The sequence below is a fragment of the Gorilla gorilla genome, chromosome 9 (assembly GCF_029281585.2).
Source record: "Gorilla gorilla gorilla isolate KB3781 chromosome 9, NHGRI_mGorGor1-v2.1_pri, whole genome shotgun sequence".
Taxonomy (NCBI): Eukaryota; Metazoa; Chordata; class Mammalia; order Primates; family Hominidae; genus Gorilla; species Gorilla gorilla.
The window spans coordinates 22452031-22477448 of NC_073233.2; the positions used below are offsets into that span (position 1 = coordinate 22452031).

General features: G+C 36.0%; 1 protein-coding gene across 15 annotated transcripts in view; it reads right to left on the reverse strand.

Annotated features, from left to right (window-relative positions):
* The window catches only part of SOX6 (SRY-box transcription factor 6), a 641322-nt gene that overhangs the window by 80181 nt on the left and 535723 nt on the right, over positions 1–25418 (reverse strand). For all 15 annotated transcript variants that reach the window (XM_055355890.2, XM_063710998.1, XM_063710997.1 and 12 more), the window contains one exon: positions 2761–2910. In XM_055355890.2, the coding sequence (XP_055211865.1) occupies positions 2761–2910 (150 nt within the window). The remainder of the gene's footprint in view (positions 1–2760; positions 2911–25418) is intronic.

A 25418-nucleotide genomic window follows, 5' to 3' on the forward strand; every position in this document is an offset into this window, starting at 1 on the left:
AAATGCTCAGAGGCAGCCTTTTGCAGATCTTCAGCATTCATTCTCCATGCAGCTTGCTCCTCTCTGGTACCCTGTCTCACAAATTCCATCTGCATTAGCATCCCTAAACTCTGAACTCTGTCTCTCTACTCAAGGAGCCTATGAAGCTTCCTGCATAGTTGCCTGGAAACTTCCTTCCAATAGTGAGCTGCAACAATTGTAGTGCCTGCCTCACTTGTTTCTCTTCTCATAGGAATCACTGTCCTGTACTGCTATTGTAAATGTCTGAAAACCATTGTTTTATACAATTTTGTCCTGAGTTTTAGTTGTTTAAGCTGGAAGAGTAAATCTGTTTTTGTTCCTTCATCATAGTTGACAATGGAAATCCTCTAGGTGTTTATTTAGGATCTCTCCCTGTGTACAACTAGATATTTCAATCACAACCACTAAAACCACCACACCATCTTCTTTATTATCATAATGACCAGCAGCAGCATCACTACCATCACTAACATTTATAGAATACTCACTATAATACTAGAGGGTGTATTTAAGACCTATAATAATATTAACTCCAATTTTTTTCGGAGGAGAAAACTAAAGTAGAAAGACACAAAGTGGCTTGGCCAAGGTGATATAGCTAGTAAAAGTGGTAGAACCAGTATTTTAACAGAAACATTCTGACTTCTGATGTTGACAGTTATAGTAGACAAAAGTTCTAGGGGGAAAAGGTACATCAGATCATCTATATTTATTTTTGTTACTTTCAGCAAATGTTACCTATATTCTGTCTGAATTTAATATAAGTAGTCATGTTATATACAGAGAAAAAGCAATGACTATAAAGAGAAACGTGAGAGATTTTGGTAACCACAGTTCTTTAAATTAGCAAACTTTAAGATTATTTTCAGAACATCTTCAGTAACAGATAGGAATTATATTTTAAATTTAAAACATTTGCTTTATGTTTTGGTCTATATATTTTTACCCATATATACAATAAAAAATCTAATAAGTAAACAAATATTTCCTTTGTTATTAACATAGAATATGGTCAAGTCAAATTACCCAGAGAGATCTCTAAGAATTTGCATGTGGTCAAGTGAGTAATAAAATTCAGCTGGCTCACAAAGATGGAATAGTAAAAGCAGATATAAACTTGAATTTAACCAAGGAACATTTTACTCATCCAGTAAAGACTTGGTTTGGTGCAGTTCCAGTTGGTCAACTTACTTATAAAATGACTTATTTATGTTAAAATATTTAATACTCAATAGCTCAAGTCACTGATGTTTGATATACTCATACTTTAACAACTACGAGTAAGCAAAGTGTCTTTGAGTTGGAGTGTTCTCTTATTCATAAACACAAACTCTGGGAACATAAAATAGTCTGTTTCCATAAGTGATTCTGTCTTATTAAATGTAAACTTCCTATTGTCATATCTCAATATTTCTAACAGCAGAACATAAATGTTCTCCTATTTCTTTGGAGAATCTAAAAGAATAGGTGGCATTAAATTAATTCCTTTGGCTGGAACATAGACTACCTCTCTTAGTGATTTTCACTTTTTTAGATCTTTGGTATTTGGGATCCACTTTTTTAAAAGACTTCCTGGAATCTCAAAATTCCCATATGCAAATTTTAGAAAACAAAACAATTTCAGTGATTGTATAGCATCCAATGATTAATTTGGTTGGTCTCAGCTGTTTCCCTTGTGAAGATTTAATAATTGCAAAATTTCTCCAAATGCAGTACTTTAATCATATTACAATAAAGCATTTGTACTTAGCATACTCCTCCAAGTAGATAAGTCAATTATATAAAACAATTGTTCCTCTGTTTGAATTTGATAATTCAATATAGAAAGCAACTGCAATCATAAAACCAACAAGTACCACCTATAGGTACCAGCTGCAGCACAAAATTGCAGTGGCTCATCAATTTCCCTCTCACCAAGTACCTCCTGGCTGCCCAGTTTCAAGACACTGAAAATTAGTGAGAAAAGACATCTATTATGTCCCAGACATAACTTGGGAAAGCCTGTTTATCCTATCACAACTATATGGCATCAAAAGCGTTATTAGGCAATGACAACTCATTCCTTAAAGCCCACATTTTCTTTTCATGAATCAAAGAGCATTTATTAAGGATACAGTATGGATCAGGTATCATGTTAAGACTTTTCATATTTATGATTTTATTTATTTGTCCCATTGTCCTCATTGTAAGGACAGTCCTCTTTTTTATTTTATTTATTTATTTTTTAATTATACTTTAAGTCCACATTTATAACTAGTTTTGAATGAGAGATCTTCATCAATGAACCATAGAGGGTCTGACATCAAATTCTATTTTGCACTTCTTTTTAAATCTAATGTTTCAATATCCCAATTCTCTGGTCCTATAAGTTAACTCCCTGCCTGTTTAAGACACATGAAGAGAAATGCCACAAGTCCATGACAAAGACTGGCAATAAAATCATGGCCATTCATGCCAATGATCATTAAAAAATAAAAGCCAGAATCCAAAGGGGGAAAACTCTCGAGAAGTGAGTTTGCAGATTGAGGTAAAGATCTCACAATACGGCACTATTGTTATCAAAAGGGAAACACCTGTTTCTCAATGCTCAATTATGAAATTTACCATAAAGAGGGACATTTTGGGGTTGCTTTATGTTGCTATGCTTCCTGCTGTTTATGCCCAACATAGCCTGCTTCACTATCTTTCTTGTGAAACTTTTTTCTAAACTGTTTCCACAATGCTGCAAGGCGAGTATACCTTAACTTGAGTTACAGGGCTGGTCCCTCTCTTTTCATTTTTTATCCCAGTAGGTGAGACCGTCCCTGCTGTGTTTGGTGGCTGTGGAGTTGATGGCATCTTTGCTCCAGGTGACACCTGCATGCTGGCCAGCTGAGCGGCATAGAGCTGCTGCAAAACAGGGAAGACAAACATTGATCTCTTTAAATGCAGCTGAAATTGAGTTTCAAAAGAAAAAACTTACCATATTGTTAGATTTCTCACACAGCCTTGTAATTTCTTTTTCACTATTTTTAAAAAAGGAAGCTAAGAGAAGGCAAATAATAAAACAGAAAGAAAAAGGACAGGTATGGGAGCCATAGTTCTGTTTCTGGTCCTTCTAGCAACAACTTTATGATCCTGGACAAAGGATTTGATCTCTTTAGAATTCAGGTTTTTTTTTTTAATTGTACAAAAAGGAATTCAACTAAGTAGCCTCTAAGATGCTTTTTAATGCCTAAAATCTTTATTAAAAGTTATTTAAATGTCTTGGATGTCCACTTGTTTAATATTAATATTCATGAATTAAGAAACTAACCTGAACATTTCTAAGGATTCTTGGAAGAACTGTATCATTCTTATTCAGCTCTGACTCTGCATCTCTGGGTATTCTGACCCTTCTGAATAATGAGTGCTGTTCCCAAGGCCACTAAGGCCTAGTGGCAGTCATTGTTTATCCAGGGTCTTATTTCTAGGCAGCGTATAACATAATCCTCAAGAGAATATGGCCAGATTGGTAGCAGTTTTGTTGTTTTTTAAGTCAAGCTTCTCTGAACCCAAACCAGGTAACAAAGTGCTTCCTTCATGCTTCCAAACAGATCACCACACTTCTCTCTTCAGGTCCTGCCTTTGCCTGGGATTCCACATTTATCTTCATCATATTCTCATTGCTGTTTCAAGGCCTTTTCTGAAGTATTTTCTATAGTTCTCTTTGGCAAACCAATGATCTTATTACTCATTCTATTTACTCAGCTTAAAATGGTTCCTCTTCTCTGAGACATGATAAGCAGACAATCTGACATTACAAATCTTTAAATTATCAACCTCAAAATATGTTGATTTCACTAAATTAAAGCCAAAGATTGAAAGACAGGTGGGCTAACCTCTTTTCATATAATTTTCATTTTTGTCAAAGTCATTCTTGTATACAGCTTTACAAGATAAATAGTACTTGAAGGTTTTAAAAAACAAAAAACCAAAACAACAACAACAAAAAGAGCATGACCAAAATGTACAGTGCACAGTCTCCACAGCTTGCAGGATGACCTTCATTTTCCTACCCTGATCCTCCTTATCTCACCCCCTGTTCTGTGGAGACCATTCCCTTCAATTCATTTAATGGTTTAACTTGTATTTATATCCTTATTTGTAAATCATTCTAAATGTTATATCATTATCTACAGTATAAAGGAAAATGAAAGTTTCACTTTCCTACATTGAACCCCACATGTGCTCCCATGCTTCTCTCTCCAATCTCTTAATGTTAATGTCACAAATTTTAAAATTAGTGTTTACTGTTTTATATTATTTTATGAAGATAATAGCTATGTAGTAAACTATACTTAATTTTATTTCTCAACTTTTTATTTTGTTAGATTTAAGATTTGCCTCATATTTTGTTTTCATAATTTTTATGTAACTATCACTAATTCTCAAACTCTGCATGAAATCAGTAAAACTCTACCCAACGTAATTGAATATATCAGGTAATCTCTGAATCCTGGTTTCTCCCTTGGAGACATCCTTTCTGGAATTCTCAGTCTTCTTGCTCCAAATCTGAACTAATTTATTCCTCAGGCCTACCTACTGCAGATCTATGGCACTTGTAATTCCTTTTGCCTCTCTTGTACTGGTGTCCTTGTTTCCCGGGTATCATGTTTTCTTCCCTTTTAGTTAACTGTCTCATTTTGGTACAAGAGCTTCCTGAGAAAGGTGAATGTGAGATTAATTATTTACGAACTAATATTCTTCTCACTTAGTTGTAGTTTGACTGGTATAGAATTCTAAGTTGAAAATAATTCTGCCTCAGAATTCCAAAGATATTGATATGTTGCCTTCCTATTCTTGTTATTAAGGAAGCCTGACACTATTTTGCTTCCTGATACATACATTCCTTTGTATGTAATCTATTTCCTCCTCTAAAAGCATCAGGATCTTCCCTTTCCACTGAATGTTCTGAAATTTCACTATTATGTCCTTCTGTTGACTTTTACATTCATTGTTCAGTCTTTTCAATCCAAACTCATGTCTTTGTATTCTAGGAAACTTTTTTGATGTTTTTCATTGATAATTTTCTCTCCTCTGTATTCATATTTGATAAATATTAGATTTCCTTATTAACCCTCTATTTTTATTTTTTCTATTTGCTAATCTTTGACATTTTGTTATACTCTATGACAGAGTTTTTGCAACTTCATCTTCCAAAACTTCTCTGAATGTTTTAAAGTTTCTACCATTATATTTTTAAAGATACTCTTATTCTCTGATTGCTTCTTTTTATAGCATCCTGTTCTCTATTCTGTTTGATAATATTAATTATAGATTTGGGTTTGTTTTTAATGTTTTCTGTTCTCTGCATTGTTACCACTCTTTTCTTCCAAGGTCTTTGAACTCTTTCATATTAGGGGCTTTTCTAAAGTGTCTGGTATTCATTGGCTGTTTGTTCATATATAACAGCAACATTCTAAAAAGCTGACTGGAAGGTCTAAGTATGGGGTAGACTTATTGATTTATGGGCTCCAGCATAAGGTAATGATGCAGAAAGTCTGCTTTTTCATTGGGAAATCACAAATGTCAATATCTAAAGGTCATTTATCTTAGACTAGACCATTTTCTTGGAGAGATGTCTTCAAATTCTTGCCTTGATTTGTGTATGGACTTGTACGTCATCATTACATGAGCCAAGCAAGAGAAGGCAGGAGAAGAATCTCATAGTCTGGTCTATCCTGCAGATTCCCTGATTTTCACCATGGCACATCGCTCATTCTCAGCTATTCCTGGTGTCCCAAGACATAAACCTCTCAAGTTCTACTTTTCAAAAGAATAAATCTCCAGTGACTTCTGTAAGGTTATGTGCTCATGGGGCTGGAAGGGAGGAGGCAGGGATGGTAGTTACCAGGTTGCATGACATTAGGGAGGCATCATCTTATGTCTATTTTCAACCAGTCATCCTGTCTACAGTTCCACCTTTTACAACTGTTCCTTTAATGATACATGATGCCTTCAATCCTAAGCATTTTAGAGGTTCAGCTCCCAACTGGGCTTGATTCTTTTTGGCTTTACACTCCTAAAGCTTAGGTATCAGCTTTCTCTTTTTTGCTAAGACAGTTATAACTCATCTATCCACTTCTCATATTCCAAATTTTTTGTCTTCTCTTTCCATTTCTACTTGAAGGTTTACACCTATAATCCTTAACCATCGATTTACTAGGATTTGGGTAAAACTGGCAATAAATGAAAATGTTAATCTGCTATGGTTAACCAGAAGTCAGATACTCCAATCTTAACACTGTTCAATGCTTGAAAACTTCATTCAAATATTTTCTTTTCTTCTTATAATCAAAGTTAAGCCACTACCTTGATGGTCACATTTATATCATAATAAATAGAAAGCTTCCTAGATCATCAACCACGGAGAAAATAGCTCAAACTTTGCCATATGAGTAGGGGAGAAAAAACAGGTGGTTTGAATGTAATTTCCAGCATTTCTATCATTCAGATGGACAAATAAAAAAAATTACAGTAATCAAAAACAGACCTTTCAGCACATGTAATTAAATGAAAGCTTAATAAAGAATAATTTGCAAGAGCCAGATGTGCTTATGTCATGATTGTTGCTTTCTTTGGAACAATTTTTCTAATATAACAAGCCTCTAAAGAAATTAAAGTTTCATAATTCTGTATGTAATGACTCAGTGGCAAGAAAAATTCACAAGCAGAGTCAGTCAAATTGCTAGCACTTAGGCAAAATGAGGGGGGCATCTTTTTGGTTTCTCTTTTACTCTGTTGTATCATCTTCCTTTGAAATTCAGCCAGATGTCTTCCAAATGGGGACAGGTCAAGCTTCTGAAAATGTCTGCTTGGATTAAGGCAGTGAAAAAAAGTTCTATACTGAATGGAGTCAAGATGGTTACGAGATGAAACATGTTGACTATATAGTCCTGTAGCTGGTATCATAACCAGTATATCCTACTATGAGTATTAAAGAGTCAGGAAATCTTAGAGATGCTAACAGTCCTTGGTTATCATTTATGCTTTTTACCTCAATCATTAAAAAGATCAAATGAATGTCAATTTTACTCAATCTTGAGTCCTTTGGGAAACTTGAACTAGTGAAAAATGCAGAAAAACATATTTTTGGAAATAAATCTATTTTTTAAAAAAAGTTGACATGAATCCTTCAAATTGAGTGAATAATACAATTACTTTTCAGGAAAAGAGTAGTGTTAATTGCTTCTTTTAAAGCTCTGATAATCATTTATCTTACAGCCCTTTGAAGTGGGTTGTACCTAAGGAAGGCAAGACCACATAAACTCTGAGATTCCATAGAGCTGGTTCTTGTGAGTTGTGATTACTGATACATTAGAGAAAGGAAGAGGTACAGCCACATTCCATAATCCTTTTCAAAGCTGAGTAAACTGGACAGTAGGATATCAGGTAAGATTTAGTAGAATGGGCCTTGAAATAGAAATCAGAAAATTGAGTCCAGTGAAAAGACAGAAGGTATTCACAAAAATTAAAATATCCATATTCTGTCTAACAAAACATATGATTTTAGTATAAATATCATTCTATTCAGATTGAAGATTTTAAGTTTGTCTTGGATAATATGAATGTTATTAAATGAATAGGTATAAGCTTACAAAATAATTTCACAGCTCACCCTTTAAACTAACATCAGTTGAATTTGTTCCATGTGTAAGGCTCTGTGTTAGGAGCTGAGGAGAATTCAAAGCACATAGCTCTAAAGGAGATATAAAATATAAATCCTTAACACTTGATTCGCACTTTTCTTGTGGTGTTTATCAGTATTTTAAACTTTATGTGTAATTATGCACATGTATCTTATCTTGCTTGATACACTGTAAGCTCACTGAAGATATGATCTAATTATTTTTGAATGCTTAGCACCAATAATGGTGCCTTGCAAATAATAGATACCCAATCAATAGTTTCTGATTTAACATACTATACAAAATCATTGCATATTAGGAAGGAAAGACAGCGTCTATAAATGAGGCAGCACAAGTGGTACATCATTATATTTATTATATATGTGATTAACAATTTTATGATATTAAGGTTAAAAAATAAAAGGCAAAAAAATTTAGTCAAGTTTAATCACACTGTTTCACAGGAAATTATTCTTTTGAAGTAGTTTGCTAAAATTTTGACTAGATAGCTGCTCAGTAACTGTTAGCTCCACTAAACAGTAGTAGCATTTCTAAACACCTAAAAAATCTAGCTGAAAACCAAAGAAAGAAGGCAATCCCAGTTACAATAGCTACAAAAAAAAACTTAGGAATATATTTAAACAAAGAGGTGAAAAAGCTGTACAAGGAAAACTATAGAACACTGATGAAAAAAATTGTAGATGACATAAACAAATGGAAAAACATCCAATGGTCATGGATTAGAAGAACCGGTATTGTTAAAATGACCATACTGCCCCCAAACAATTTAGAGATTCAATTCAATCTCTATAAAAATACCAATGTCATTTTTAATCAAATTAGAAAAAAACAACCCTAAAATTCATATGCAACCAAAAAAGAGCCCCAAGAGTCAAGGCAATCCTAAGCAAAAAGAACAAAGCTGGAGGCATCATATTACCTGACTTCAAATTATACTACAAGCCTATAGTAATCAAAACAGTATGGTACTTGTGTAAAAATAGACATGTAGATCAATGGAACAGAATAGAGAACTCAGAAATAAAGCCACATACCTAGAGCCAGCTGATCTTTGACAAAATTGATAAGAACATGTATTGGCAAAAGGACATTCTTTTCAATAAATGGTGCTGGGAAAATTGGATTGCATATGCAGGAGAATGAGACTGAATGCCTATCTCTCCCCATATACAAAAATCAACTCAAGATGGATTAAAGACATAAATGTAAGACTGAAACTATTAAAATACCAGAAGAAGACTTAAGGAAAACTCTTCTGGGCATTGGTTTAGGCAAAGAATTCATAACTAAAACCTCAAACACAAAAGAAACAAAAACAAAAATAGACAAATGAGACTACGTTAAACTAAAAAGCTTCTGCACAGCAAAATAATCAATCAGCAGAATGAACAGACAATCTGCAGAAGGGGAGAATACTTTTGCAAATGGCCTTAAAATTTTCTAATACAAATTATACTGTTTGAGCCATAACTAATGAGTAGTAACATTTTTTCTTCTCAGTCTAGTTATTAACACAGATAGTCTAGTTAATAACAGTGTAGTTATTAACAGTCTAGTTAATAACAGTGTAGTTATTAACAGTCTAGTTAATAACAAAAAAATCTATTTATTCTAACCAAATAGCTTTAGTTAGAAAATTTCTTTTCAGACTAATGGTTTAGGAACAGAAAAGGTTAAATTCTGATTAACTATTACATAAGGGTCTACAAAAATGTCATTCCACATATAATTCTCAGATCATAGTTCACAGTCATAATGATTACAATAATGAATATTCATTTCTAAACATAGTTGAGGTTTAAAAATCAACAATATAGTAAAGCTTATGACAGGCTTAGCCAAAGTCCCATAAACATTTAAACTTAGGTGAAGACTGTTTCAGCCTAAATATAGAATGTTTTTCCTGTTTCAATTTTGAAAAATTCACACTGATTGTTTGGGATATTGAATTGTTTCTTTATCCAAGATATATAAAAGACCTGCAGTGTATATGTGTAAAAATAAGCCTAGCTAAATATTTTTTCAAAATTATAAAATTACTTATTTTATAAAAGCACTTTAAGAAATGATTTTACTTTATGGCTTAAAATGTTCCACCTTTATTACTGGCAGCTTTAATAAAGTAGCTAGCATTAAAATCTTGGTAAGCTCAACAATGACATATTTGACACATAGAACTGAAAGGACATTATCAAATCATTTAGGTTAGTCTGACTTCCTTATTCTGCCAACGAGCTAAGATCTAGCAAGTAGCTTGCCCAAGATCGTATAATTAGTATTGAAGTTAGAAGAAGAACTCTCTAGCTATCACTTCAACATTACCAGAATATCTATCACTTAAAAGTAGAAATGGATATAAAATTAGACAAGTTTTGCACCTTTCAAGCACATATCCAGCATCGATAAATTTGACCAATCTGTTAAATAAATTGAATTAAGAAAGTCCTGTGAAGATCTCACCAATCCACAAATAAATACTTCTAACAGTATTTGCACTGCTTTGTGTGCTGTGGCTAGCTTTAAAGATAAATCTGTCTTCCATTTGGATGTTAGTGACACTTTAATAACCAAGCCTGTTTAGATTTAACCCAAAGTAGTAGGTCCTACCAATCAGACTCAGCCTCATGGTGAAACCCTTCAGTGCCTTCCAGTACACATAATGGTCTATAGCAGGACCTAAGAAATGTATTGTATCAGAAATTGATGTTATACCATGACTGTATTTGAAAAGAGAAGCATGCTTTGTCCAAATATAGCCAAACTGATGTCAAATTATAATGGGTGGTGTCACGATGTAACTATATTTACCATAATTTGAAATATATATATATATATATATATATATATATATGCTTTCTATGATACAATCATTTAGGATCTCTAATGGAGTGTGCCAAACAGAAAAAGTACAAGGCCTTTCTCATTATAAACATATGATTTTCATGTAGCAACATAACCAGTCATCTAGTTTTCCAATAATCACCCCACTTCATTCATGCATTAATTCAACAAATATACATTGAGAACTAAACTCAGTGAGGCACTGGGCTGGATATTTTACATTTATTATTTCATTTAATCTTCACAATTATTATATAAGGTAGAAATTATTATCCATTTTAGTCAATCTTACTTTTAAGCCTGTATTCTTTCTGCTTTTAAAATTAAATTATTTTAAATAAGCTACACAGTGAACCACAATGAAACCAATTTCTTGTTCCTAGTCACCAGAAAAGGATCACTGTCCAAGGAGAAGAAAGATTCTGATGTGACTGCTATTCTGAGCTCTCAAACAGAAAACTGTATTTTCAAATGTCTTACAGTTGCTCTCTAAAATGGCATTTCACAATCTTCAAATGGACAAGAAAGAGGTAACAGCACCACCAGTCACCTTGAAGGAATAAGTGTCACAATCAGATCTAGAAAATGTCCTTCTCCAAATCTTCAAGCCATGGTAGAAAACCCCTAAAAAATTAACCCCACATTAATAGACTGATAAGATAAAAAGAAGAACTATGCAAAGTATAGGTAGACAGAGCTTGATAAAATGGGAATTGAGGGGGCTTTAAATTGGGACCAGTATGCTCCAGTATACAAAAACTAACAGTAAAAAAGAAGGCACAACCTTACACACCAAACTCTTTTAGGAATAGATTCTTCTGTGCTTTGTCATTTCAATTTAGAAAGGACATATTAAGTAGCCTGCCAGAATCCACCCCGGAAAGAAAGAAATAAAAATCATCTCTCAGAATACTTCCATACTCATTCTACAAGGCCAGTACTACTTTGATACCAAAACCAGACAAAGCCATACATATATATATATATATGAAGCCATATATATATATGAAGCCATATATATATGAAGCCATATATATATATGAAGCCATATATATATGAAGCCATATATATATATGAAGCCATATATATATGTAGCCATATATATATATGAAGCCATATTACCTCTGATGAATATTGATGCAAAAATCCTCAACAAAATACTAGTAAACCAAGTCTGACAATACATTAAAAAATATCATTCATCATGACCAAGTGGGATTTATCCCTGGGATGCAAGGATGGCGCAACATATACAAATCAATCAATGTGATACATCATATCAACAGAATGAAGGACAAAAATCATATGATCATTTCAACTGATGCTGAAAAAGCATTGATAAAATTCAACATCCCTTCCTGATTTAAAAACCCTAAAAAAACTGGGGATAGAAGGAATATGCCTCAATATAATAAAAGCCGTATATGACAGACACACAGCAAATACCATACTCAATGGAGAAAAACAGAAAGCCTTTCCTCTAAGATCTGGAACATGACAAAGATGTCCACTTTCAACACTGTTATTCAACATATTACTGGAAGTCCTAGCTAGAGCAATCAGACAAGAGAAAAAAACAAAGGGTATCCAAATTGAAAAGGATGAAGTCAAATTATCCTTGTTTACAGATGATATGATCTTATATTTGGAAAAACCTGAAGACTCCACAAAAAACCCTATTAGAACTGATAAACACGTTCAGCAAAGTTGCAGGATATAAAATCAACATGTAAAAATCAGTAGCATTTCTATATTCTAACAGTGAACAATCTGAAAAAGAAATTAAAAAGTAATGCCACTTACAATAGTCACAAATAAAATTAAACGTCTAAAAATTAACTAAAAAAGTAAAAGATCTCTCTTAGGAAAACTATAAAACACTGATGAAAGCAAGTGAAGAGGAAATCAAAAAATGGAAAGATATTTTGTGTTCATGAATTGGAAGAATCAATATTGTTAAAATGTCCATGCTACCCAAAACAATCTAGAAATTCCATGCAATCCACATCAAAATACCAATGACATTCTTCACAGAAATAGAAAAAAAATCCTAAAACTTATAGTAACCAAAACAGCATAGTACTGGCATATAAACAGGCACATAGGCCAATGGAACAGAATAGAGAACCCAGAAACAAATCCACACACCTACAGTGAACTCATTTTTAACAAAGCTGCCAAGAATACATGCTGGGGAAAAGACAATCTCTTCAATACATGGGGCTAGAAAGACAGGATATTCATATGCAGAAGAATGAAACTAGACCCCATCACTAGCCTTATACAAAAATCAAATCCAAATGAATTAAAAACTTAATTCTTAGACAAGACCTCAACGTATGAAACTACTGCAAGCAAACATTGAGGAAACTCTCCAGGATATTGGTCTGGGCAAAGATTTCTTGAGTAATATCCCACAAGAACAGGCAACCAAAGCAAAAATGGACAAATAGAATCAAACCAAGTTAAAAATCTTCTGCACAGCAAAGGAAACAATCAACAAACTGAAGAGACAATCCCAATAATGGGAGAAAATATTTGCAAACTACTCATCTGACAGGGGATTTATAACTAGAATATATAAGGAGCTCAAACAACTCTTTGGAAAAAATCTATTAATCCAATTAAAACATGGGTAAAATATTTGAATAGGCGTTTCTCAAAAGAAGACATACAAATGGCAAACAGGCATATGAAAAGTTGCTCAACATCACTAGTCAGAGAAATGTAAATCAAAACTACAATGACATTATCATCTCACCCCAGTTAAATGACTTATATCCAAAAGACGGTCAATAACAAATGCTGGCAAAAACATGGGAATCCCTGTACACTGTTGGTGAGAATGTAAATTAGTACAACCACTATGGAGCACAATTTGGAGGTTCCTCAAAAAGCTAATAATAGAGTTACCATATGATCTAGCAGTCCCACAGCTGGTATATGCCTAAAAGAAAGGAAATCAGTATATCAAAGAGATATCCGCATCCCCATGTTTATTGCAGCACTGTCTGCAATACCAAAGTTTGCAAGCAATCTAAGTGTCCATCAACAGATGAATGAGTAAAGAAAATGTGGTACTTATACACAGTGGAGTACTACTCAGTCATATAAAAATGAGATTGTCATTTGCAACAACATGATGGAACTGGAGGTCATTATGCCAAGGGAAGTAAGCCAGGCACAGAAAGACAAACATCATGTGTTCTCACTTATTTATGGATCTAAAAATCAAAACAATTGAGCTCATGGAGATAGAGAGTAGAAAGATGGTTATCAGAGGCTAGGAAGGATAATGGGAGGGTTTGGGGGAGGTAAGGATGGTTCATAGGTACAGATAAATAGAAAGAATGAATAAGACCTAAGTTGATATCTCAACAGGGTGACTAAAGTCATGCCCAAGGCCATGGGAGCCCACCTTTTGCATCAGTTTGACCTAGATGTGGGACATGGGGTCAAAGAAGATCATTTTGAAGCTTTAACATTTGACTGCCCTGCTGGATTTCAGACTTGCATAGGGCCTGTAGCCCCTTTGTTTTGGCCAATTTCTCCCATTTGGAATGGGTGAAGTTACCCAATGCCTGTTACTCCCATTGTATCTAGGAATTAACTAACTTGCTTCTGATTTTACACGCTCATAGGAAGAAGAAACTTGCCTTGTTTCAGGTGAGACTTTAGACTTGGACTTTTGGGCTAATACTGGAATGAGTTAAGACTTTGGGAGACTGCTGGAAAGGCATGATTGTGTTTTGAAATGTGAAGACATGAGATTTGGGAGGGGACTGGGGCAAAATAATATGGTTTTGTTGTGTCCCCACCCAAATTTCATTTTGAATTGTAGTTCCCATAATCCCCATGTGTTGTGGAGGGACCCAGTAAGAGGTAATTGAAACATGGGGGCTGGGTTTTTCCCGTGCTGTTCTCATGATAGTGAATACGTCTTGGGAGATCTGATGGTTTTATAAAGAGCAGTTCCCCTGCACACACCCTCTTGCCTGACACCATGTAAGACGTGCCTTTGCTCCTCCTTCACCTTCTGCCATGATTGTGAGGCCTTCCCAGCCATGTGGAACTCTGAGTCCATTAAACCTATTTTTCTTTATAAATTACCCAGTCTCTGGTATGTCCTCATTAGCAGCGTGAGGATGGACTAATGCAAGTCAATAATAATTTAAATGTACATTTTAAAAATAACTAAAATAGTGTAACTGGATTGTTTGTAACACAAAGGATAAATGCTTGAGAGGATGGATACCCCACATTATATGATGTGATTATTATGCATTGCATGTCCATATCCAAACATTTCATGTCTCTCATACATGAAATAAATATTCACCTACTATGTGCCCACAAAAATTAAAATTTCAATTTAAAAAAATTCTCCTTCAAATACTACCTTCCTATTTGTAGAGGATAAAGAAAGGAAGAAAAAAAATTACTATTCTATAGAAACAGATTCAATCAGTGCTACTGAAAGACATTATCTCTTACCCCTATATTTATCCCCATTTGCTATAGTTCCACAAAACATCGGGGAACCCCACGCCTAGCCAAGTTACCCTGTAACAGATTCTCTTCTAGTGTGACAGACATCATTCAAGGGGACAATAGAAGTTGGAGGAAACAAGTAGGGTAGGGTAGGGTATGGTAGGGTAGGGTAGGGTAGGGAGGCATCCTTAAGGAGATGTCATCATTTATTTGATTGATGCTGCCTAACACCAAGCGTCAAGCCTAGTTCAGTTCTCCAGGGATATCCTGGATTTTGTTACCTACTCACAACAATGCTGATGACCACTTCTTTGCCTACCAAGCAAGACATATTATAAAGCTGGACAAGTTCAGCTGTGAGAAAGTGGAAATGGTGACAGGCATAATTAAGCAGCCTAATTTTGTGCTTGTTTGGCACAGAGAAGAAAGTGTGTCCATAACGAGTCATTACAGACTGAAGGGAAGGGTAGGGAGAGAGCTTCAAATAATTATTTGAAAGAGATCACAAATACTTTTACTTTTCATAAATCTCCAATGTCAACAAAATGATCTAGGAAATATAGCTGTGATTTTATGGAAAGAAAGAACTGAAGTCCTTTTTTTCAGCGTAGAAGGTACTTGTTCAACTACACTCCTAATATTTGAGATGAGAGAACAGGAATAGGGGAAGAACTACTACACTCCCAGTCCTACATATTAGGTTTATTCCCAAGTAAATCTCCTTGCCCCTCCTGCATATTTTTCTATTGCACCATTTTTTCCTTTCTTATTAAAACTACCTGTCTGTCACAATCCTACTCATCTTTTCAGTCTCAAGTCAAGAACCACTTTTTCCTTGAAGCGTTATGTGACTACTGCCTCCTTTGTGCTCCTATCATAGCTCATCCTTTGACCCTGTGCAAATTATGGAATTTCTTTTTTCTTCCAATATTTTTTTCTCCCACCAAATTCTGAGTTCGTTAGGGGAAACACTGAGGCTTATTTATCTTTATGTCCCTAGCACCTAACATAATGCCTGACATTTTCAGAGGTTCTGTTAATGCTGACCATTAAAACCTCTTTCATATCCATTCTTGCCTCTGTCTTCTTGGAATTGCTATCATTTCAGCCCACACCCTTTTCTCCAGAGGTGACCTCCAGAGATGGAGGTCTTCTTTCTTTGTTTCTGTCTTCTTACAGTTATAAGCATGTGGGTTCACCATGTAATGCACTAATTTTCTTGCAAACACCAGAAAACAAAATGGTAGCAGAAGAAAGAATTGTGAACATCATATTCTAATACAATCTCTTTGCTATACAGAAGGAAAAAAGCTCATGCCTAGGAAAGGAAAGTGATATGCATAAAAATATCAGCTTGGTGAATAGTAAGTAGAATGAAATCTAGAACCCAGGTTTCCAACTTTCTCTATCGACTGTTCACACATACTCATTTCTCGTTGTGTTCTGTTCTCTTAGTGAACTGCAAATAGAATTTGTACATTCTATCACAACTTTTGGTTTGGGTTATATGAAAAAAATGTTTTTTTCTACCATTATCCTTAAAGAGAAATGTACCTTACATGTACTCGTAAAGCAATCTTTGGGCACCGTAGGATAATTTAGGTTGTAGAATTTTATTTTAATATTTGTTTTAAAATGTACATATTTTAAACTGCAACCTTAGTAATTAGGTTAAGGTAATTATAATCATGTTAAGGTGTTTTCAGATTTTTAAAATTAAAGTTTATGCAAATACACATAAAGGGCCAAAAATTTGTCTCAGGTGAGAGCAGATTTATTTTCACCCACTTTGAGACTTCTGCCAATTGCCTTTTCACAACAACCAAAAGAAAAATGGAACAAGCATTGACTGTAACCCATGAGAACCAGGACCCATTTGATTCATTCATTAACCCCTGCAGCCAGCTCAAGAATGTCCAGAACAGAAAAATAAATTGAGGCTGGGCACGGTGGCTCACGCCTGTAATCCCAGCACTTTGGGAGGTTGAGGCAGGTGGATCAGGAGGTCAGGAGATCGAGACCATCCTTGCTAACACGTGAAACCCCGTCTCTACTAAAAATATAAAAAATTAGCCGGGCGTGGTGGCGGGCGCCTGTAGTCCCTGCTACTCGGGAGGCTGAGGCAGGAGAATGGCGTGAACCTGGGAGGCGGAGCTTGCAGTGTGCCGAGATTGTGCCACTGCACTCCAGCCTGGGCAACAGAGTGAGACTCCATCTCAAATAAATAAATAAATAAATAAATAAATAAATAAATAAATAAATAAAAATAAATAAATAAATAAATAATAAAAATAAATTGAAAGAATAGTTTCCCTAGCTAAAGGTCCTCTTGACTATTTTTCCAAGCACTGGGTAGTTTGCTCCTCTAACATAACTCTTTGAGCTAATGGGGCAGAGGCTGCATTGGGTGTGGAGGTGAGGAGAAGCTGTAGAAAGGGAAAGAGAATAGGCTCAGATCAAAGGTCCTACCCTTACACTAAGAAACTTAAAAAAAATCTGAATCCATCAGATAACAAATCACCCAGTCCACTGTTACAAAAGTAAGCTGGAATTCATTCTTGAATTGCACCAATTATTTTGGAATGCATTCAGGAGAGCATTTCCTTATGGAACATAGTTGCAAATAATTAAGAAACAATGTGGGGAGAGGGGGCCAAGATGGTAGACTAGAAGCAGCTCATGTGTGCTGCTCTCACAGAGAAGAAACAAAAGGGTTAGTGAACACTGACCCTGCAAGCCAATCATCTCTGAAACCATGTCAGTATCCATTAAGGCAACAGAAGGACACCGAGAGCAGAGATGAGTGAAACTGGGCACCAGTCTGTCTGGGCTCAACGCAGAGCCAGGAGAACTTCTCTAACATGGGAAAGGGTGAGAGCCCCCTGGCGGTGGGGCACACTCTCCACAGGGACCTGTGCAAGACTGGGAATGGGAGAATCCTCCTAACCCCCTATATCCCTCCCATCACACTTCTAGACTGAGGCAGAGAGCTACCCAGCCATTTTACAGAAGTAATTCTTGAGTCCAAGGGGACCTCTACAAGTCTTGGGACTGAGAACAGATCAGCACCAGCACCATAGCTCCAACAGAGGTCACAGTTGTGGTGCCTGAGAGCAGTAAGATTGCTTCGCCTCCCCTTACCAGACAGGGCTCAGCACCAGCTTCTGGCCCAGTGGTCCCACTTCAGCCTGAACTCAGCCAGCAGCTGTAACTTCCTCTTGTCCCAGGAAACACCGAGACAGCAAGGCAGGCAACTTTACCAAACCCCTCCACTGGTAGCCAGGCAGGCAACACCTGCTAGAGCTTCTAGCCCAGTGGTCTCACTTCAGCCTGAACTCAGCCAGCAGCTGTAACTTCCTCTTGTCCCAGGAAACACCCAGACAGCAGGGCAGGCAACTTTACCAAACCCCTCCACTGGTAGCCAGGCAGGCAACACCTGCTAGAGCTTCTAGCCCAGTGGTCTCACTTCTGTCTGAACTTAGCCAGCAGGTGCAGCTTCCTGTTGTCCTGGGAAGTGCCCAGAAGGCAGGGTGGCTGACTCTACTCAACCCCACCTCTTGTAGCCAGGTGAGCAACACATGTTATAACTTCCAGCCCAGTGGTCCTATTTCTGCCTGGATTTGCAAGGGGACACAGCCTCCTGTTGCCTTGAAAACACCCTGATAGCAGGGCAGGCAACTCTACTGAACCCCACCTCTTGTATCCAGACAGGCCACACCCACTAAAGCTTCCAGCCCAGTGGTCTTGCTTCTGCCTGAATTCTACAGGAAGGTACAACCCAGTCTTTCCCCAGGAATAACTTGAATAGAAAATCAGGGCTGACCTGGTAAGGATACAGCTTGTCTTCCAACTGTCGTCCCTGCCTGAGGGACCCCCATAGACCAGAACACCTAACAAAAGAAATGTAGACATGGAGACAGTAATTGGAGGGGCTCCTTCAAGACCCAGACTAGAATCAAAGCCAGTCAACTGAACCCACCTTTTACCATAATCCAACCCCCAAGGGCATCTAAGAAGATTAAAAAAAAAAAAGAAAAACATTCAAAGGATAGCAGCTTCAAAGACTGAAGGAACATCAGCCCACACAGATAAGAAAGAACCAGCGCGAGAACTCTGGCAACTCAAAAAGCCAGAGTGCATTTTTACCTTCAAATGACCACACTAGTACCCCAGCAATGGTTCTTAACCAGGCTGAAATGGCTGAAATGTCAAAAACAGAATTCATTTCTGACTTCTATATGGATAGGAATGAAGATCATCAACATTCAGGAGAAAGTCAAAACCCAATCCAAGGAATCTAAGGAATATAATAAAATGATACAAGAGATAAAAGACAAATAGCCATTTTAAGAAAGAACCAAACTGAACTGAGAGAGCTAAAAAACTCACTTCAAGAATTTCATAATACAATTGCAAGTATCAACCAGAATCTACCAAATTGAGGAAAGAAACTCAGAGCTTCAGGACTGCTTCTCTAAAATAACTCAGTCAGACAAAAACAAAAAAATAAATAATAAAGAAGAATGAATGAAACCTCCAAGAAATATGGGATTCTGTAAAGAGACCAAATCTATGACTCTTTGATGCCCTTGAAAGAGAGGAATAGAAGGCAAGCAACTTGGAAAACATGTTTGAAGATATAATCCATGAAAATTTTCCCAACCTCACTAGCTTGGCCAAAATTCAAATCCAGGAAATGCAAAGAACCTCTGTGAGATACTATACAAGATGACTGTCCCTAAGACATACAGTCATCAGATTCTCCAAAGGAAAAATGAAAGAAAAAATGTTAAAGGCAGCTAGAAAGAAGGAGGAGGTAACCTCAAAGGGAACCCCATTAGGCTAATAGCAAACTTTTCAGCAGAAACCCTACAAGCCATAAGAGATTGGGGGCCTATATTCAGCATTCTTAAAAGAAATCCTCACCATGAATTTCATATTCAGACAAACTAAGCTTTATTTTAAGTAAAGGAGAAATCAGACCCTTTCCAGACAAGCAAGTACTAAGGGAATTTATTACCAGCAGACCTGCCTTACAAGAGGCCCTTAAGGGAGTGCTAAATATGGAAAGGAAAGACCATTACCACCCACCACAAAAACACACTTAAGTACGCAGACTAGTGACAGTATAAAGCAACCACACAATCAAGTCTGAATTATAACCAGCTAACAATATGATGATGGGATCAAACCTGCACATATCAATATTAACTTTGAATGTAAATGGGCTAAATGCCCAATTAAAAGGCATGAAGTGGCACATTGGATAAAGAAAGCAAGACCTAACTATGAGCTGTCTACAGAGACTCATCTCACATTCAGTGACACCCATGGGCTAAAGGTAAAGAGATGGAGAAAAATCTACAAGGCAAACAGAAAACAGAAAAAAAGCAGGGATTGCTATGCTAATTTCAGAAAAAAAACATACTTTAAACAAACAACAATTTAAAAAGACAAAGGAAGGCATTACATAATGGTAAAGGGTTCTATTCAATAAGAAGACCTAACTATCCTAAATATGTATGCACCCAACACAGGAAAACTCAGATTCATAAAGCAAGTTATTAGAGACCTATGAAGAGAGTTAGAGAATCATACAAACATAGATTTCAACACCCCACTGACAGTATTAGACAGATCATCGAGCCAGAAATCTAACAAATGTATTTGGGCCCTAAACTCAACATTTGACCAAATAGGCCTAACAGCTACAGAACCCTCCACCCCACAAAAAAACAGAATATACATTCTTCTCATCTGTACATGGCAGATATGCTAAAATTGACCACACAATCAGCCATAAATAATCCTCAACAAGTTAAAAAAATAACAAAATCATACCAAACATACTCTCAGACCACAGCATGATAAAAATAGAAATCATTACTAGGAAAATCACTCAAAATTGTACAATTACATGGAAATTAAACAACATGCTCCTGGATGACTTTTGAGTGAACAATGAAATTAAGGCAGAAATCAAGAAATTCCTTGAAATTAATGAGACCAAAGATACAATATACCAGAATTTCTGGGATACAACTAAAGCAGTGTTAAGAGCAGAGTTTATAGTGCTAAATGCCCACATCAAAAAGTTAGACAGATCTCAAATTAACAACCCAATATCACAACTCAATATCCTAGAGGAACTAGAGAAACCAAAGCAAACCAACCCCAAAACTAGCAGAAGACAAGAAATAACCACAATCAGAGCTGAACTGAAGGAAACTGAGATGCAAAAAACCATACAAAAAATCAACAAACCTGGTAGTTTGTTATTTGAAAGAATAAATAAGATTAATAGACCACTAGCTAGATTAATAAAGAAAACAGAACAAATGAACACAATTAGAAATTACAAAGGGGACACTACCACTGATGATACAAAATAGAGAAAACTCTCAGTGACTACTATGAACATCTCTATGCAAACAAACTAGAAAACTTAGAAAAAAACGGATAAATTCCTAAAAACATACAACTGCCAAAAATTGAACCAGGAAGAAATCAAATCCCTGAATACACCAATAACAAATTCCAAAATTGAATCAGTAATAAAAAGCCTACCGACAAGAAAAATCCCAGGATTTACAGATGGATTCACAGCTGAATTCTACCAGATGTATAAAGAAGAGGTGGCGCCATTTCTACTGAAACTATTTCTATATACCAACAATGTCCCAACTGAGAGCCAAATCAAAAACTTAATCACATGCACAATAGCCACAAAATGAATTAAATACCTAGGAATACAACTAACCAGGGACGGGGAAGATCTCTATAATGAGAATTATGAAACACTGCCCAACGAAATTACAGATGATACTAATGGAAAATGAATGGAAAAACATTCCTTGCTCATGGATAGGATGACTCAATATTGTTAAAATGGCCATACTGCCAAAAGCAATTAAACAGATTCAATGCAATGCCTATCAAACTATCAATTACATTCTTCATAGATATAGAAACATCTATTTTAAAATTCATATAGAACCAAAAAAGAGCTTGAATAGCCAAGGCAATCCTAAGCAAAATATAAAGGTGGAGGCATCACATTACCCAACTACAAACTATACTACAAGGCTACAGTAACCAAAACAGCATGGTGCTAGTAAACAAAAAAAAAAAAAACAAAAAACAAAAAAAAAAGACACATACACCAATGGAACAGAATATAGAGCCCAGAAAAAAAGTCACACACCTACTATCATCTGAGCTTTGAAAAAGTGGACAAAAACAAGCAATGAGGAAAGGATTCACTATTCAATGAATGGTGCTAGAATAACTGGCTATCTGTATTAGTCTATTTTCATACTGCTAAGAAGAAATACCCAAGACTGGGTAATTTATAAAGAAAAAGAGGTTTAATAAGACTCACAGTTCCACATGGCTTGGGAGACCTCACAATCATGGTGGACAGCAAAGGAGGAGCAAAGGCACGTCTTACATAGTGGCAGGCAAAAGAGTGTGCGCATGAATGTTCATTGTGGCACTGTTCACAATAGCAAAGACTTGGAACCAACCCAATGTCCATCAGTAATAAACTGGATAAAGAAAATGTGACACATATACACCATGGAATACTATGCAGCCATAAAAAAAGGATGAGTTCACGTTCTTTGCAGGGACATGGATGAAGCTGGAAACCATCATTCTCAGCAAATATCACAAAGACAGAAAACCAAACACCACACATTCTCACTCATAAGTGGGAGCTGAACAATGAGAACACATGGACACAGGGAGGGGAACATCACACACCAAGGCCTGTTGGGGGGTGGGGGCTGGGGGAGGGATAGCGTTAGGAGAAATACCTAATGTAAATGATGAGTTGATACATGCAGCTAACCATCATGGCACATGTTAACCTATGTAACAAACCTGCACGTTGTACACATGTGCCCTAGAACTTAAAGTATATAATCATAATAATAAAGAAATTCAGAAAAAAGAACAAAACAAAAACAAAAGTGTGTGTGGAGGGGAACTGCCCTTTATAAAACCATCAGATCTCATGAGACTTATTCACTTCCTGTGAGAACAGCACAGGAAGAACCTTTCCCCATGATTCAATTACCTCTCACTGGGTCCCTCCCATGACATGTGGGGATTATGGGGGCTACAATTCAAGATGAGATTTAGGTGGGGACACAGCCAAACCATATCACTATCCATATGCAGAATACTGAAGCTGGACCCCTTCTTTACACCATATACTAAAATCAATTCAAGATGGATTAAAGACTTAAGTTTAAAACCTAAAACTATAAAAATCCTGGAAGATAACCTAGGAAATACCATTCTGGACATAGTTCCTGGCAAAGATTTAATGACGAAGATACCAAAGCAATTGCAACAAAAACAAAAAATGACAAATGAGATCTAATTAAAGACCTTCTGCAAAGCTAAAGAAATTATCAACAGAATAAATAGACAACCTATAGAATGGGGGAAATATTTGCATACTATACATCTGAAAAAGGTCTAATATGCAGAATCTATAAGGAACTTAAATCAATAAGCAAAAAAACAAAGAACCCCAGTAAAAAGTGGGCAAATTACATTAATACACTTTTCAAAAGAAGACAGACTCACAGCCAATAAGCATGTAACAAAAGTGCTTAACATCTGTATTAGTCCGTTCTCCCACTGCTATAAAGAAATACATGAGACTGAGTAATCTATGAAGAAAAAAGTTTTAATTGGCTCATGGTTCTGCAGGCTGTACAGGAAGCATGGCTGGGAGGCCCTAGGAAACTTACAATCATGATGGAAGGTGAAAGGGAAGCAGGCACATCTTACATGTCTGGAACAAGAGGAAGAGAGAGAAGGGGGAGGTACTACACATTTTTAAACAACCAGATCTCATGAGAACTCACTCACTATTATGAGAACAGCAAGAGGGAAATCCACCACTATGATCAAATCACCTCTGACCAGGTCCTTCTTCCAACACTGGGGATTACAATTCAACATGAGATTTGGGTGGGGAAACAAATCCAAACCATATCAATATCACTAGAGAAATGCATTAGAAAAATGCAAATCAAAACCACAATAAGATGCCATCTCCTACCAGTCAGAATGACTATTATTAAAAAGCCAAAAAATAACAGATACTGGTGTGGTTATATACTGCTTGTAGGAATGCAAGTTAGTTCAGCCATTGTGGAAAGCAGTGTGGTGATTTCTCAAAGAACTTAAAACAAAAGTACCATTTGACCCAGCAATCTCATTATGGGGCATAAACCCAAATGAATATAAATCATTCCACCTTCAAGACACACACGTGTATGTTCATTGCAGCACTACTCACAATAGCAAAGTCATGGAATCAACCTAAATGCCCATCATAGTAGACTTGATAAAGAAAATGTGGTACATAGACACCATGAAACACTATGCAGCCATGAAAAAGAACCAGATCATGTTCTCTGCAGCAACATGGATGGAGCTGGCAGTCACTATCCTAAGCAAACTAATGCAGGAACAGAAAATCAAATACCACATATTCTCACTTATAAGTAGGAGCTAAACTTTGAGAACACATGGCCATAAAGAAGGGAACAACAGACACTGGGGCCTACTTGAAGGCAGAGAGTAAGAGGAGGAAGAGAATAAAAAAATATCTATCAGGTACTATACTTATTACCTGGGCGATGAAATAATTTGTACAACAAACCCTTGTGACATGCAATCTATCTAAATAACAAACTTGCCAAAAAAAAGATGGAGATGAAATACTCAATCTCTCTCTCTCTGCTTTTTCCAAGTATTTTTTCTTTCAGGGTGCTAAATAAAATATGTTAACATATAATGCCTTATTTACAGAAATAAAAGTTAGTTATTGAAACAATTTATAATTTAGTTCTTGAAGTAAGAAATACAAAAAGGTGATAATTAGGGCAGTTGAAAATCAGCATTGTGGGGATAGATGTGTTTTCCTTTTGTTTCCAAGAGCTGGGCAGACCATGCTGAAGAGATTCAGTTCTCTGAATTTGCTCCAAGTGGTACGGCTTGTATTTGTAATGTTCCTTTATCTCTTGTCACAAAGCTTCAGCTCATCAGGTAAACCTTAAATAAGTACATCTTGACTCTTCTAATAAGATATAAAAACTCATCAATGAGTCCAGAAATTAGATTTGAAATCTAAGTATTATTTCCCACAAACTAAGAGTCATAAGGAAGTTCTCAGTGTGTACATATATTTTAGTACATGTGCTGAGTCCAATCATGTATTTTTAGTAAATGAATATATGTCAATTTACCAATATTTGAATGTGTAATTTCTTAGTAAACAAAAGGTTAATTCAGTCATTCAATCAAATGTTATTTATTGAGTTGCTACTATGGGCCAGGTATCATTTTGGTTTTGGAAAAGCAGACGTGGGC